At 36.6% G+C, this 16,758-nt stretch overlaps 1 protein-coding gene across 1 annotated transcript in view; it reads left to right on the top strand.

Moving 5' to 3' along the window:
- ITGBL1 (integrin subunit beta like 1) overlaps nt 1-16,758 on the top strand; it is a 150,941-nt gene that overhangs the window by 64,564 nt on the left and 69,619 nt on the right. Inside the window, exons 4-7 of the mRNA XM_050909225.1 lie at nt 1,771-1,893; nt 5,535-5,675; nt 8,419-8,559; nt 13,030-13,176. Of these exons, the coding sequence (XP_050765182.1) occupies nt 1,771-1,893; nt 5,535-5,675; nt 8,419-8,559; nt 13,030-13,176 (552 nt within the window). The remainder of the gene's footprint in view (nt 1-1,770; nt 1,894-5,534; nt 5,676-8,418; nt 8,560-13,029; nt 13,177-16,758) is intronic.

Raw genomic sequence — 16,758 nt, forward strand, 5'->3', positions numbered from 1 at the left:
GATGTAACGTGAGGAGTATGAGTCTTGTGAATTAAGTTCCTTTCTTTAAAATCTATACTTGCTGGCATAGTGATGCCAGTGACTGCAGAAACAGCTCGTGCAAGCCCATTGACCACAGGGCTCCAGTTAACGTAGTATTGCACAAAGTTCCTACCCTTACAATTTCAATAAAGATGGTAGAGGTAGGGAAAAGGGGTGTCTTGTATGACTGGCATGGCAATACTTTTGTTTCTAACGTGATTTTATAGTATTTTTGCTTTTTTGACTGTATAACTCCTTAATATGTTTATTTATGGCTGCTATATGTTATCATGCAGTATGTTCCAAACTCGAAAATATTCAGCAGGAGGAGGAGAAGGCAGTTGTTTGCTTTCCCCTGGCAACTGCACTCCAGGTCAGATAGACTCTCTGAGGGAAAAGGGGGGATTCTTCCTTCCCTGGGAGCAACAAAACAAAATTTTTCTGTTTCGGTGGGTGGGTCATGGAGAGAGGCAGCCACTGAGGTGAGGGGGCAACCCTACTCAAAAGACCGAGAAGCAAATGTGTGACCAGACCAGAGGTGACAGAGGAGAGATCTGTTTACAAACCCATTTCCATCCTTTGCATCGCCTGAGTGCTCGGGCTTTTCCTTATGTCAGAAAGTTTTCTGTTGTGGTTTCTGTTGTGAGAAAAACCAGCTCTACACTTCCAAAGCATTTGGGAGTCCTGGGGGTACTTACATTGAGGGAGAATCTCAGGCAGGCCTGTGTTCTCAAACCACTCCCTGGTCTGACATGGGTAAAACCCATCTTACTTGTGACAAATCAGCAAGTGTCTTTATTATAGCTCTTAACGTTCTTGCAGGATCTACTCTTTTCTGAGACATCACCCACAAACTGAAGAAAAATGAGCCCTAAAAGCTTAAAGTTAGATTGGGTCAAAATCCTGAGATAACAAGATATTATTATAGAGGTTCCTACAATTCTTCAAATGAATGAAATAACTTGTAATATGGACATCAATACCACTGGAAAAACATGCACTTTGCAGTAAAATTGTTGATATGCTATTATAATACTTGCGGTGTTTGTTTAATAATGCTATGAATGTATTTCTCTGCAATTAGCTTGTCTGTTGTATAATGAATGTATTGCTGTGGAATTGCTTTCTAGCTTGAGTCCTTTTTTCCTGACATCTGATCATAAGGTCTTCACGCAGATGTTCATCACCAATGTTTCCTTCCTTTGATTCCTGGCTTTTTCTCCAAGGCTGTACTTATAAAATCTTAATCCTCAGATGATAGCTGTTACAAAAGGGACTAGACACTAGAGTGCAGAGGAACTTTGCGAACTTAGGCAGACATATTTTCAGGTCCTCAGTAGCCATACCCTGTTACTCTCATGTAACATGGCTGTGGAACTGGAAAAAAACAGACTTCATTCTTGAGAAGACGACTAAGTTAAACTTTCTCCTTTCAGTAGGCAGAAGATATAATTTCCAAAGCTGACTTCATACCACAGTTGTATGAAGTCACACAGACAGCTCTAGGAGTGAGTTTTACTTAGGAAAATAAGGTGCTCCTTATTAAAAATGAACCACTTGAATGTTGTATCTATTTACAGCTAAGATTAGGCTTTTTGTTGATATGGATTGTTTCTGTGTCTGTCTTTATTTGGCTGGATAGTCTTTAGATTTCAGCCTTCTCAGAATAAAATATGTACCATCTCTGATGGACTAATGAAACTCTTTCCATTAACTGCAGTCATTGAATGCTGTCTTAAATGTTTACAGGCACATGTCAGTGTGGCAGGTGTAAATGTGCAAACTCAGGAGGAAATGGACTGGTCTATGGTCAATTTTGTGAATGTGATGACAGAGAATGCATAGATGATGAGACAGAAGAGATTTGTACAGGTATGTATTTTAGTGAGTACAAAAAGAATGGTGAAGATTAATACAGGCTGTTATAAAATCATTTAATTGTGTGGACCTACAAAATATCTTTACTGAATGTATGACTTAAAATAAAAGTAACTATATTTGCAAGAATTTAGCTTGCAAATTGTAAGTGGGAATTTCAGATGCAAAAATGAGCTAGGCGGGAGGTTAAAGAATGAAGAAATCCTGTGACATCCTCCTCTTTTTGGAAGAACTGCAAAGAGGATTATACAAGGTAATTCACTAAGGTAATTCATAGCTTAGTGTGTCTGTCGTCGGTAGAATATAAGAAATGTGAATGCTTTGTGGCACAGATGAGAGCAAGATGGAGGACACAAAAAAACCAAAAGAAAAAAGAAAAATAGATTAGTAAGAATTTTGTCAAGGAAGCAAAAATTAAAAAGAACAAGAATAAATGTAGGATGAGAACTCAGAAGCAATTCAGGAGATAAAAAGGGAAAGGAATGAATGAAGAAAAATTTCATCTGTGATAGGAAAGGCAAGAGAATAAGATGGAGTGAACTCTGCTGATAGATAGAAAAGCAACCAAAATTCAAACTGTGCTTTCATTTCATTATAGGATAGGAACCTGGCAATTAAATAATGTGCAATACACACCATTTATGGCATTATAAATGCTGTTGCCTGTATTACTAGGGAGGCTTGTCCTTGAGCTGAAAGGTGCTACAAATATTTTTCAAGCTATACACATTCATACTGTGTCTATATGCAGACAGGAGGGTTCAGAACTGCTCTTAGACTATTCATACTCTGATAATAGTGCTTGCTCTGTCTGTGTGTGTATAAAGAGAGAGAGTACTTGTGTAAAATAGCTTTATCTGTCTTTATCCTTACACAGAGAACAAAATAAATTCTATTTATTTAAGTGCCTTTGAAGGCAAAAAGAACTTTTTTTCGTGTAGGATTAGGTAGGGATTTTAAATGAGGATAAACAGAATGGTCCTCTGAAGTCCAAATCCAGGAATAGAGTACAATATTTCCAGTAGTTGCCTAAAATAAAATGAGTGGAGAGCAGTAATTTTTATGTGCCAATGATTCCATTTATATTTATTTACTTGTAACCATTACATATGGTACCAAATATGATAAAAATTTACCATTTATTTAGTTCCAGTAAATTCTCCTTCTGCTGTTTTTGTCAGGTTTTTTTCCCCACCTGTGTTGCTGCTGGTTTATACTGTTAGGTTTTTCTTAGCTTTCATTTCCCCTTGTTCCATCCAATGGTGGCATATTCCAAAACAGACCAGATGCATCTCTGTAAAAAACTAGTTTTATGTGTATACAGAAATCAAAGTATGCTGATATAAAAGGACAAAAAAAATGTTGGTAGATTCAAGTCTTTAAGGTCTGTGATTCATCAGTATAAAAGCCCTGATACCTTATGTAAGGTTTGGAGCCTTCTAAAGTAAATATAGGGTATAAACTAATGGTGTACTTAACTTGGTTTGGTTGTTGTAAGCTGAAAAGTTTATGCACGTAGGTTATGAGAGTTAGCTGTAAGCTGAAAAGTTTATGCAGGTAGATTATGAGTGTTAGATGTTGCTTTGCTTTCTAACAAACCTCTACAGTATATAACCATATGTTGAACCAGGCCTTATGCAGAAAAAATGAACAGCACATGAACTGAAGGTCAAAGGTACATAATTTCATCATAGGAAAAGCAGATCCCACATGCCTATCTGGTTATTGCTTCTCTCTCCCATCCCGATGTCTCCTTTAATACCCTCTGTGCCAGCTTTCCTTCCACAGGATTTCCACCACAGAAATCATTTAGTTTTATTTATGAAGTAATAAAGAAACAGTGTTCCAACCCAGTTCTGCTTAGCTAGCAATGGCCCCTGGATATTCTCCACAGACAGAGTGAACCTAATCAGTGCCTGTTGTACTTTCACAGTTTGTGTAGCACCTACTTAGTTGCTACATACCCTTTATTGCCCTTGAAAGTATAGACAGGTCTTGAAGATTTTAATTGTCTTCAAAGAAAGCAAACTCAGGAGGATCAAACTAATGAAAAAACAAAAGCTTCTACTTACACACATGTTTCTAAAGCCTGCAGCTGTGAGCTGGGATTTTATCCTGGAAAAGGATACAATGCCATGCTGAGATATGGATAACATGCATTTTAATCTTTGCACAAGGGGACTGCATTTTTTAAGCAAATCAGTTCTTAGGTAGGGCAGAGTTACAAAGATGTATCAAGCTTTTCCAGCCTCAGTTGGATTTTTATCAGTCAGTTGACTGTATCACTTTTTATTTGAGGTTACATAAACTTTGGAATCAAGTTGCAGCTTATTTTTAATAAAGTATCATGGTTCCTAGCAAATTAAATTCTGATCCTGATCTTTTTTATCTGAGGCTTTTTTGCTCTAATGGAGTGATTTTGTCTTCAGTCAAGAGCAAGAGATAGTGGCGAATTGTATCATTTAATTCATATTTATTTGAGGACTATACAAGTGTGAGTGAAGAATGAAGTAGTGATGTTTTAATCTGCAAAAATTGCCATTAGATCAAATTAATTTACTCCTTCACCATTTTTCCCTTTATTTCTTGTCCACTGTTCAAGAACAACCTTTTGGTAATAAGCATTATTTTAGACTGTCTTTGTTGTTTAGTTGTCTAAGTAAGATAGTATTTTTATCTTCTGTTATTTTTTGACATGTAACCAAACATTTGTAATGAAAATTCCATGTGTAATTGTAAAAACGGGAAAAAATTGTATTCCACAGGTCTAAATTTGCACTCTTGATAGTTAAGGATATAAGTTGACCAGACTGTGATAGAGACAACCAGGTCTACTAAGCTTAACATACTTAGAGGGAAAAAAGGACGAGATCCTGACTTGATCCTTCTAGTGAAGAATTCACTTATGGCTTTAAGATTAGTAATAGTTGCAACTACTTAATTTAAATGCTTTGTGTCATTGAAACACATGACAGAAGTACCTTAGTGGATAAAAATGTTCAGGAGCTGGTTTCATCAAGCCTCAGATGACCCAACTATCTTTCTGGGAGATGTGTGGTTTATTAAATGAACATCTAAAAGGTTCATTTTACTAAATCTTGTCTTTCATGAACTGGTTTATCCATGTTCAAAAATCTTCTTAACAGGTAAGAAGGGAAGCCATATACAATGTAGACAGTTTGTAGTAAATCAAGGCCCCTCTGCTGGAATTATCTGAGGAGTCAAGAACACACAATGCTTTCTTAGACATGCCAAGTACAGTGGGCAAGTGTGTCCTATCTTAACATTTAAAACTGTGCTTAAATTTTAACTATTACATTTACTGTCTTCCAAATTTACCTATAAAGTTTCAAAAATTAAGCTTACAAATATGAAAATATTCGTTATTTTCTTAGTGTTTATTGATTAGATTTAATTTGTGATTAAATGAAAACGTGTTCTAAAATAGACTTGGGGAAAAGTATAATTCAGATATTCTTTGTCTTGTTTTATGTAGGCATATATGGTCTATAAATTATTTCTATTCTGAGTCTAGCACTAAAAGTTTTTAAAATAAAAGATCAAAACAGTTAAATTGTTAATACCTTTTAAAAACTTGCCTCTTTCTCACTGTATAAAATTTGTTTTGGCTTAAGGCCATGGAAAGTGTTACTGTGGAAACTGCTACTGTGAGGCTGGTTGGCATGGAGATAAATGTGAATTCCAGTGTGACATCACCCCCTGGGAGATCAAGAAAAGATGCACATCTCCAGATGGCAAAATCTGCAGCAACAGAGGTGTGTCATTCGCACGTTCCTTCTACGTGTATTTATATAGCTTGCTTTTAGTTTACAATATGCATTTTCTGCAGTAGGACATAGATTGTGTTTGCTGATAGTTTCTACTTTGTTCTCACTTATTTCAAATCTGGATATACGTTTCCAAGTGAGTGGGTAGTTACCTGTGTTTAGGTATAAATTTACACAAATCCACACCCATTTTTGGATCAAGCTGACCCAAGTTGTTCTCATCCTTCATTTTTGTAGTAAGACTGGGCAGGATAATTTGATAGTACATCTGCTTTGGTGAGAGACCTACCCTGCAAAATAAAATATTAGCAGATATTTGACTTTGAATGGATTGGTGCTGTAAGGCCAACAGGACTGTATGTCAGTTCGCTCTTAAAGAAGACCAAGGACCCACAATTGAATAGGGAAAATGAAAACACAAAGCTTTTAGTTTCCACTGCAACCTGAAAAAACAACTAAGAAGTGTTCAGTAACAATGCTGTGGAATGCATACAGAGCTGGAAAGGTAGACTTCACACAATATTTCTAACTACATGGGGTTTTATTTGTACAAAGTTCCAGAATTTGAATTTTACTGTGTACTTCTGTCTAATTTTGCCATTTTGGGAAAAAAATAGCACAAAATAAGGTTGCTTTTCACTACCTGCTATGTTTGGCTTCATTGAACAAGAGTTAAAAAACTGTGTTATTTTTTTGGCAATAGTCCAGAATAATTACAGTAGAACATAAGCGCAAGTCACATAGATACCTGTCTTAAAAAGATCTCTACTGACAAAACCTGCTATAGTGTGAACATCTAATTATCCTGAGAACATTCAGAAAACTCTCTTCTCTTAATTATGAGGAAATTGAAAGATTGGCTCAAATACAGAGATCATGTAGGCTCATTTAATCTTGGGACTTTAACAGTAAAAAATTTTCTGTAATTCTGGAAATAATAAATATCAGTGGCTTCTGATCAGATGGGTTGTTTGCACTGAGAAAGTAATTTCTTGTCAAAGTATTTCTTGTCAAAGCAATTTTTTGTTCAAATTTGAAATTTTAATGTGCAAGTATTTCCTTAAATTTACATTGTAATTGGGGGAAATGAGGATAAATAGTATACTTGATATTCTGAATAGCTACAAACTCCTATACAAAGGCACATTCATGGGACACTTTTATATTTTTAACCTTTCATGTATTTGTGATTTTATCCACATAAAAATTTTGTAGGCTTTTGACTACATAAAGTTGCTTCCCAATACAGTATTTCTACTTTCTTTAGTCCTGTTTACCCAGTTTTCTGTGTTTAAACATCTTGTGATATAGGCGCAGTTCATCTTGTCAGTCTTGAGCCTTCTAAAAATTAAATATCAGGGCTAACCTTGCTGTCCAGCCTCCTTCAGTGCTAAGATTGACTGTCTAGTTGACAGTCAACTTCAGTTGACTGTCTAGTCAACCAGCTGAGACCAGATGTGAACCTTTAGATTTTTTAAGCTTTGGTGAGATGGTGTTTTGCATTCCGATATCCAGGACAGCTGATCCAAATTCACTTTGAAGTTGTTTCTGGGAGGATTAATCACTCTCCAGAGGCATTTCGTCATTTTCTGGGTTTTTTGGTTTGTTTGTTGTTGTTGGGTTTTTTTCTTCTGCTTCAGTAACATCACTGAATTATGAAAGTATCAAAAATCAGGTGCAAATTTCTTGAGGGCTGTCTTGGTGCCTTTAGCACTAAACAGGGCAGCAGCTTGTCCTGCTTCATGTAACTGTCATGCATGCACGATTGTGTAGACCTTCTCTTTTTAGAGAATGTGCCCATATCTATATGTACTCTTTAGTCACCCTCTCCTGTTGGCCTCAAATGCATTATATTGTTCAGACTAATCTGAATAAGAAGACAAAGGCTTTGGTGGAGTAGCAGAAGGTGAAGCTACTGTTCAGGAAATGAACTGCATGCATCTGTAAGGTTAGGCTGCTTCTTTGTGCCTGTTGGCATCTCAGAAAAAGTAGTGAGTGTATGGCCCTGAAGCATATTTGGATTTATGAATAAGGAAACCATCTTTTTTTGTTCTTACTTTTCCTAAGTAAGTAGGATGCGTGTTCTCTGTGTATCAGTAAGGTTGTGACAAATTAGTATCTCTGTCGTATTTCACATTTCCCTTCTTATTGTAAACAACAGGGTGGGGCCCTGAATATTGACTTGGGAAAAGTGGAAAAGCATCATTTTCATGTAGATCTGTGCTGATGTTCTTTGTAGGTAAAGAATGACCTCCTAGACATTTTCAGCTGGATTAGAATTTGGATTCCCTTCTAGTTTAAATGTTTATGCTTTAACAATCATTAATTATCCACTGTGCCCAAGCCCAAGTCATTTAAATAGCATTGATTTTTATTGTCATTAGTGTCAGGGCAAATTACTGTTGAAGTCAAAGATTTACGACTGTTCTGTGCACTACATTTTTCTGTTGATTCCTAACAAGGCTCAACAGCAAAAAGAAACTTGAACAAGAAGCCAACTTGTTTGTATAAAGTATTACTACTGAATAATCATAGAAGGTTTTAAGTCATAGAAGATGAGCATACGCTCATGATTAACACTTGCAGCTTTGAAACTGCACTCCTGTGAGAGCAGAAAATTCACAAGTGTAAATTCCTGTAATCAAACTACTATTACTGTAAATTGCTCAGTTAATTTTCTGTCTCTGTCTCTCTTTTTTTTTTTTTTTTTTTTTCCTTCTCTCTTTCCTAGGCACATGTGTATGTGGGGAATGCACATGCCATGATGTGGACCCAACTGGTGACTGGGGAGATATTCATGGAGATACTTGTGAGTGTGATGAAAGAAACTGCAAAGCAGTGTATGATAGATATTCTGATGACTTCTGTTCAGGTAAGGAATATATATAAAAGGAACTTATGTGTAGTTCTATAACAAAAGCATCCAATTGGTCTGATCTTGCTCTTCCTTAGTGCTCCACTTCTCATTTTCCTAACTTAAAATATACCAAGCTTTAGCTGTTTTTTTTTGGGAGTGGACTTTTTAAATTAAAAGACATAATTCTGTAAAAAAAATATGAAAACGTTTCCAGTTCTATAGCTTGCTTAAAACATGTCTTTTTTTCTAAGCCTTTTAACACAATCCTGTAAATATGAAATACTTTTAGGTGCCCATCTCCCTTCTAATACTCTTGTCTTCAGTGTAACATAACATAAATTGGAGAATGGTTGAAACTTTAAAAAATATATATATATATATATATCTTTCCTTGGGGAAATTTAAATTAGAAAATTTGTTAGATCAAATTTTATTTATTTCATGTTATATGGCAGGGAGGGGACAAGCAAGAGGAAGAAATTCAAGGAAAAGTGAATTAATGACTTAATGAAAAACAGTACTCTGAGAATACCAATTGACCTGAGAACAAGCAGAGCATCAATATGTGGAAAATATGAATGTGTGGTCCAGCTACACATCACTGACTGTACATCTTAGACACTTTCACCTTCCTTTTTTCTTCCACTTGTACTTCAGAGCATTATATTCAAATTAATTAACGTCCATCCAGCCATCCAAGGTTTGCAGTGTGTTTAGATTGATGGCCCATGTATCAGCTAACAAAAGCTGAGATTCTGAGCGAGACCTTGCATACAATTTTGTATAGTTGCTGATAAAGATGCTAATACTGGGCAAGAGAGAAGGACTTTGATCAATACACAGCATGCAGTTCGTACACACAGGAACTTTGCAAAAACAAATGAGGGTGGTTTCAAAGAGACTTGACAGATTACAGGTTGTCAGCTCTAATGCGTCCTGTAGAAATCTGGTCTGGCCTAGTTAATAATAGGAAGAATGCAGTCACATCAAGGAAAATAATAATGTGGTATATTCTCATCCTATTACTAGAATGAGAGATCCCTCATAGAAAGATCATAAGAGTTGTCTGCAGTAGGGAGAGAAGGCTGAAACAAACATGATACATAAAACTCTTAGCCTCTTCTTTGCCTGTTACGAAGGTGAAAGGTTTCTGAACTGTTGTGTTGGGGTTTTTTTTAATAAATATTGATGAATCACTAGCTAATGAAGTGAGGAAAAAAAAGAAAGAAGCATTTCTGAAAACCTTCAGTGAATTCATTTGCTTGTTACTGTTTCAGCCACCTATGAAAGTTCTATAGGTTTATTTAATTAATAAGCTGGAAGGATGTAGAACTGCAGTCATGAAAGCAGCAGGAGGATTGACTCTGGGATGTTGTCAATTTTTGAATGTATTATTATGTTGCTGAGTATGTTTTTAGCACTCAGGGACTGATCAAAATGTCAGCATCAGCTAAAGAATACAAAGCTAAAAAACAACAAATGTGTTCTGTAGTTAAGGGTAAATGTGTTCTGTAGTCAAGGGTGAACACAAGAGTTTCAAACCTAATTAGATTAAAGCAAACCTGTGGCACCTACAGCTAATGCTGCATCACTGAAGCAGTGCTAGAACTCCCTCTTTCCCGGACATTATTGCCATTGCTGCTGCTGCTGCCCAGGGTGGTAATGGTTGTAAGAAAGCAGAGTGTAAGAAAGTATGGACAGTTATAAAGCAGCTGGGGGGAAGATATTGCCATTTGACAGTGGATTAAGGACTGGTATAGTGTTCTTTACTACACAGACATAACTGTAAATGAGCAAACCTTATGAGAGATACAAAAGGAGGTACTCACATGGTTGCTTGACGTAACTAAAACTCATGTTGAAGTATAGCTTCATTTTTCTATCTCATCAGCAAAAATTTTAGTACTACTACTTATTCTTATCCCTTCCCTTTCTGTTATGTTTTAGAAAAGCCTAATTTAGCCTTAGCTGGCCATCCAGTTATGCATTCCTCAAATAGATTGTGCAAAAACCCCATTTTCTCATGAAGCAGTGTGAACAATGTCTTATAGTCCTGCTGTTTAGTCCTGTTTCAGAAATGGACAAGATGCATAAGTATTAATTTTGGTTTATTGTGGTAGACAGACAGAATCTGCAATTAAATCAAAGGTTTACTAGCAGAATTGTAATTGGACAGCTTTTTTATTTGTTTATATGAAATAAATGTACTTAGTGCACAAAATGTGCACGCGTTAGGTGTGTCTGCAAAATATCCTCATTTTTCTCACAATTATTTGTAAATTGGTTTAGGATGAATCCGAGAGGGATTAGTCAGATCTCTTAAAACCTACATCAAATGGAGCTGATACAAAACTTTTCCTGTCTTGTTCTGCCTGCCTAATGGGTAGAGACAGGAAATCACATTGTCCTGAGTAGCAGATTGAAATGATAGGAAATCATGTTTACATGTAAAGAGTTTTACTGTAACTGAATGAAATGCTATGTTTATTTCATAAAGTACAAATGACAGGAATTGACAGGCCTGCTGTGAGGACTTAACATCACACAACAGCAGCTCCCTCCAGAAGCTTCATATGGCTTGGGGTGACTGTCAATTTGCAGTACCTCATATTGGCAACCGGATGCCTTCTTTTAACATCTGAAGTGCTGTTCAGTATGTTACTGAATGATTTTCTTTCAGAGGTGTTCGCAACATTAAAGTGATTCTCTTCCTTTAAAGAGAGAATAGCTTTCATGACTTGACATAGAAAGAAAAAAAGGCTTCCGTAAGAAAATTCCTACATTCACACATCTCATTAGCTCCTTTGCTGTGGCTCTAGCAAAGAAAATATTATATGAAAGAACATCATCCTCTCATAAGTATCTATCTGGATCAGGGAACATATGTTCAATTCTCAACCTGTCAGCAGGTACACATGAAAGCAAGGGACAGAATCATAGAATCATGGAATGGTTTGGGTTGGAAAGGACCTTAAAGATCATCTGGTTCCAAACCCCCTGCCATGGGCAGGGACACCTTCCACTAGATCAGGTTGCTCAAAGCCCCATCCAACCTGGGCTTGAACACTTCCAGTGATGGGGCATCCACAAATTCTCCGCGCAACTTGTTCCAGTGTCTCACCACCCTCACAGTAAAGAATTTCTTCCTAATATCTAGTCTAAATCTACCCTGTAAACAAGAGGACGCCTTTAATGCTTTTCAAGGAAAACAACTACTGTGAAGAAAAGTTTTTCTTGTGAAATTAATAAGACTTGTATTCTGGGAACTACTCTGATAACTTGTAGAATGCTTGCTTCCTCCCCCTTTCTCCTTGTGAACTGATAAATGCATATGTTTTAGAAACATAATATAAGCCAATCTTAAAATGCAAGTATGGTTAGAAAGAGATGTAGAATCTGTGTTGCTATGGTTTTCAAGAAGAACCTGGATAGACAAGTGGACATCAGAGCGATGCTTTGGGGTCCTGTGTCCGGTGAGTGATGACTTTGTGAAAATTGTGAGAGAAGACCTAATCTGCTGTCAGAGCTCATGAAAATAAATATTTGATTTTGCGGCAAGGAATGTTTTTGCTGATACTCAAGTTTTCCTCATCCAGTGCGAGGAACGTTTTGTATTGCCGCAATCCCACTGCTTTATGCAAAGAGCATTAGGCTCATGATGAAGGAAGCTGGGCAATTAGCTTTGTTTTTCTTGGTCTGGATATGTTAGTATTCATATAGAGGAAAGAGATTGTTTGGATGGCTTTCCAGGTTAAGTTCTCAGGAGGGATTCACCCCTAACTTCTTGTCTGTCACATTTTTTTAAAGAAACTTTCCAGAAAAGCTTCTGTGGAGTTCAGTTGCTTTTCCTCACCCCAACTTGCACAGTGAAAGTTGTGTTTATATTGCTATGTTCAGACATCGTCAGGAAGAGTCAAGTTAGCTAATGAGATACCAAAACCACATCCAACTGCCCTATTGAAATGAGAACTAATTATGTCCGGTATTTTATTATTTGCACATCACTATTAGTAGAAGGCAATGGTTTGAGACTTGGAAATTGGTATGACAATGCTTGTCTCTAGTGGATCATGTTCATTGCAAGTAGATAAAAGATGGTATTGATATATTACTTAAAGAATATGCTGCAACTACGGTAGAAAAAGAAGAACATAAAGGTAAATGAAATATTGCCTTATGACAGCCCCACTTTTCCAGACAGTGGTGAAATGTGTATTTGTAACTTCTATTCCATCCTTTCACATGAGGAGCGTGTGCCAAGTGGCAAAACATCCCTTTAGAAAAAAATTAAAAGGAAATATGGCTCAAATGGAATGATAGACCAGTGCTATTTTCAGAAAAAAAGTAGATATAGTGAATTGGTTATATTTTTTGCCAGTCTGATTATTTAATGAAACCACAACTTTGATAAAGTTCATCTAATCATGAGGTTTTAATACCTATCATCAGTATGGAGGCTAATCTTTAATTGTATTCATTGTAAAGGTCATGGACAGTGTAATTGTGGAAGGTGTGACTGTAAAGAAGGATGGACTGGGAAGAAGTGTGAACATCCACGTTCTTGTCCATTGTCAGTTGAGGAAAGTGCTAAGAAATGCCAAGGAAATTCTAATTTACCTTGCTCTGGAAGAGGTAAGCACATTTCTGGAAGAATTTTCATGCCCTTAAAATGTACTTCCATTGAAAGAATTTTTACAGACGTCCAGCATTACTAGTACTGAAAAATGTGAACTTTCTTGGCTTACTGTGCACGAATCACCCCTGCATAACTTGTGAGTTAAGCAAAGGGAGGAGAAGAATACAAAGGTCACCTATTTTTCCTGTCATCTACTGCTTTGTATTTTATTTTACATATCTCAACATTTGTTTTGGAGGTTTTCAAGGATGCTTTGAAGATTGCTGCAGTTAAGTCTTTACTAAAGATACATTAAAAATATGAACCTATTCTATACATTCTTTGACAAAACCAGCATGAGATTTTCAGCCTGTGTAAAATGTGGCACCATTGTGATAAGAGCTGTTCGGATTTACACTGCCTAAGAACCTGCCCTACTGAGTGCAGGACTGACCTCTAAAATGCAGTTGTTCTTCAGTGCAGTTTGCTGCTTAGCCACTGGCTTTTCATTTGAAAGCATTTCTTTGTGACACTAGCCTTTTCGAAAGCTTTGACTAAAAAAATATACTAAGTGATACATACTATTGAAATACACATTGCAAGCAAAAGGAAACTTTTCTCAGAAGGAAAAAGACCTGCTAATTTTCATCTGTCGCTGTGTTAAATGTGGTTTTCTGCAGAGAGAAGAGAGTGTCGTGGTTTAACCCCAGTCAGCAACTAAGCACCACGCAGCCGCTTCCCCCTCCCCCTCCCAGTGGGGTGAGGAGGAGGAAAGCAAAGAAAAAAAAGTAAAACTCGTGGGTTGAGATAAGAACAGTTTAATAACTAAAGTAAAATATAATACTAACAATAGTAATAATGAAATATAATAATAATAGTAATGAAAAGGAATGCAACAAAAGAAGGGGGGGGGGGGGAGAAAAAAACCAGTGATGCACAATGCAATTGCTCACCACCCGCTGACTGATGCTCAGTTAGTTCCCGAACCGCAATTCGTGCCTGCCGGCCAGCTCCCCCCTGTTTATATACTGGGCATGACGTTCCATGGTATGGAATACCCCTTTGGCTAGTTCAGGTCAGCTGCCCCGGCTATGCTCCCTCCCAGCTCCTTGCCCACCTGCTTGCTGTCAGAGCATGGGAAACTGAAAAGTCCTTGGCTTAAGGTAAGCGCTACTTAGCAACAGCTAAAACATCAGAGTGTTATCAACATCATTCTCACACTAAATCCAAAACACAGCCCTGTACCAGCTACTAAAAAGAAAGTTAACTCTGTCCCAGCCGAAACCAGGACAGAGAGAAAAGTAAATACGAGACACACTTTTGCTAGAACTGCTAATTGAAGTTGTTATGAATTCTGCCCACTTAAGTATTTGCTGGGAAAGGTCTAAAGCTACTCTTGAATTATTGCATTTGACCCTAAATGTGATTTCATTTGCAATTTCTTCTTTCACTAATACTATCTAACATAGTCAAAAACTGTAGGCTGTCCACCCAAGTTAGCACTGTGATAATCGTATTTTTCTCCCCCTGTAAATATGTAGCAGCTCATAACTTAGTAAACGCAGCATTAGCTGTATCTTAAAAGAACTATGTATTAACAGATTGTTGCTTGCTTTTTTCTTAATTAAGCTACATTTTTCCAGTGAATTATATCTCTCTTTTCTTGCTAAAAATTCTCAAAGGTATTTTTGGCTACAAGTTAGGTGAAACATGGGCATCTGTAGCGAATTAACTGCATTTTATTGTTCACAACTGCAAGAATTATAACTAAAAGAAAGGAGTGTTGACATTTGATTTATTTTCTTATTATTTTTTTAATACTGGCTCACTCTTTTCCTGTTCTCATTGAATGCTGAATGTCTTTTCTGTCATCTAGAAGTTGTGTATGTTGAGCTTTTGGAGTCAGTTCTATGATTTAATTGCATTGTGCTCTGTGAGAGTCAAATGACAAAGAAAAGCGTGGCAGTCATAAAACCAAGTTTAATTTGAATAAAAATACAGTCTTAAGTTATGGAACATATTGTTCTATTTATATTTTAAGTTTTGAAAAGTTTTATTAAGTATAGTGAGAAGAGTGAGTTTAAAGATTTCAATATTAATGGCAATAATTCTATCCTCTTGGCTTTCTGAAAAAAACACCTGAGTATTAATGCTGGCAGTGTTCTGTTGAGATACTAGCAATGAAGTAAGTCCCTTTCAGGTGAATTCATTTGACTGAATGATCTGTTAGTCAAAATTTTCAAGTAAAGTACAAGCAGTATCTATTGGAACAAAAGGCTTAATTGATAGCGGCTTTCACTGAACTTCCTTTGACTTCCAAACAAGAAGAGATCACCAAGGTTTATGAGGAGTGCAAATGGCACAGATGTGGATCTAGGACATAGTATGATAGGCAGCTACTGTAATGAAGGAACAAGAGATTCTGCATTCCACACTTGAAATAAAATTCCCATGAAAACTGTCATTTTAAAATGGAATGTGGTCTCTTGTTTTAGTTCTATGAACAATTTTGTTTAGGAAATTGGGAGAAAAAAAGAGAAAAGAGATTTTAGTTTAATCATCTGTAATTTACTGGGTTGTGTATTTTGTTACCCTGGACTCCCTGGATTTCCCTTTCTTCCATCATAGTTTGGATACAATAAAAAATGTGAGAAAGTTCCTGTACTGCTGAAGTGATGTAGGTGTTTAGCTCCTATGAAAAACTGTCATTGGACTTGCACAGTTAAATTCTTTGGTCCCATTTGAAAATCCTACTACTTGTCATTGTAGCTTGTCATGGGCAGAAGTGTTACACAAGCAAATGAAACAAAATAAAGATTTCCAATCAAACGCAACCTCTTTCAAGTCTTCTGGGGTGGGAAAGGCCATGGACTTGTAATACCAGCCCCAATTTTTCTGAAGTCCATAGGGAGGATTGTGTGACAAGGAAGGAAAAGCTCCAAAGGAAATGGAAGTGTTACCTTTTACATTTGAACATTATTGTCTTGGTAACCTCCCTGTAATATTTTTCTCTTGGCTATGGTACAAGGACAGTAAGTCCTTGTACAGGTCAGTAATCCACTGCACTGCTGGAGAAGTTGAGTAGTTAATATCCTTATTTAACAGGATCTTTTAGTAAGGCAGTTCATGTATGGAATGGGATGCAGAATAGAGAGCCCAGAGATGCAGGTGCATGACTATATGACTTTGCCATGTATTGTGTTTTCTTGAAGAATGTTTTCTATTCATCTGTACCTTTTGTTTCTAGGTTAGCCAACAACAGTTGTGACAGCTAACGTACTCTTTTGCAATCACTTTTATGGTCTTGGGTAAAGACATTGAAGGACAAAGCATTTTTAGGATTTTTAATGCCATATAGATAGCCAGAATGTGTAGGGAGAAAAAGATAGAACTGTTACAATCATAGTCTCTTTCTATAGGCTCTGTCTAAATGCTGACATACACTCAGATTTTCAGGTGGAGGAGTTTGAAACTTCAGTTGTGATACTCTGTTCCCAAGATTAACAAAAATTGTATTTCCTAGATGGTATTTTCTTGTTGAAATGTTAAGTATGATTTCAAAATATGATAATCCTTCACTTAAACAGTAGTAAAAAAAA

This window comes from Gymnogyps californianus, chromosome 1 (genome assembly GCF_018139145.2).
Source record: "Gymnogyps californianus isolate 813 chromosome 1, ASM1813914v2, whole genome shotgun sequence".
Taxonomy (NCBI): Eukaryota; Metazoa; Chordata; class Aves; order Accipitriformes; family Cathartidae; genus Gymnogyps; species Gymnogyps californianus.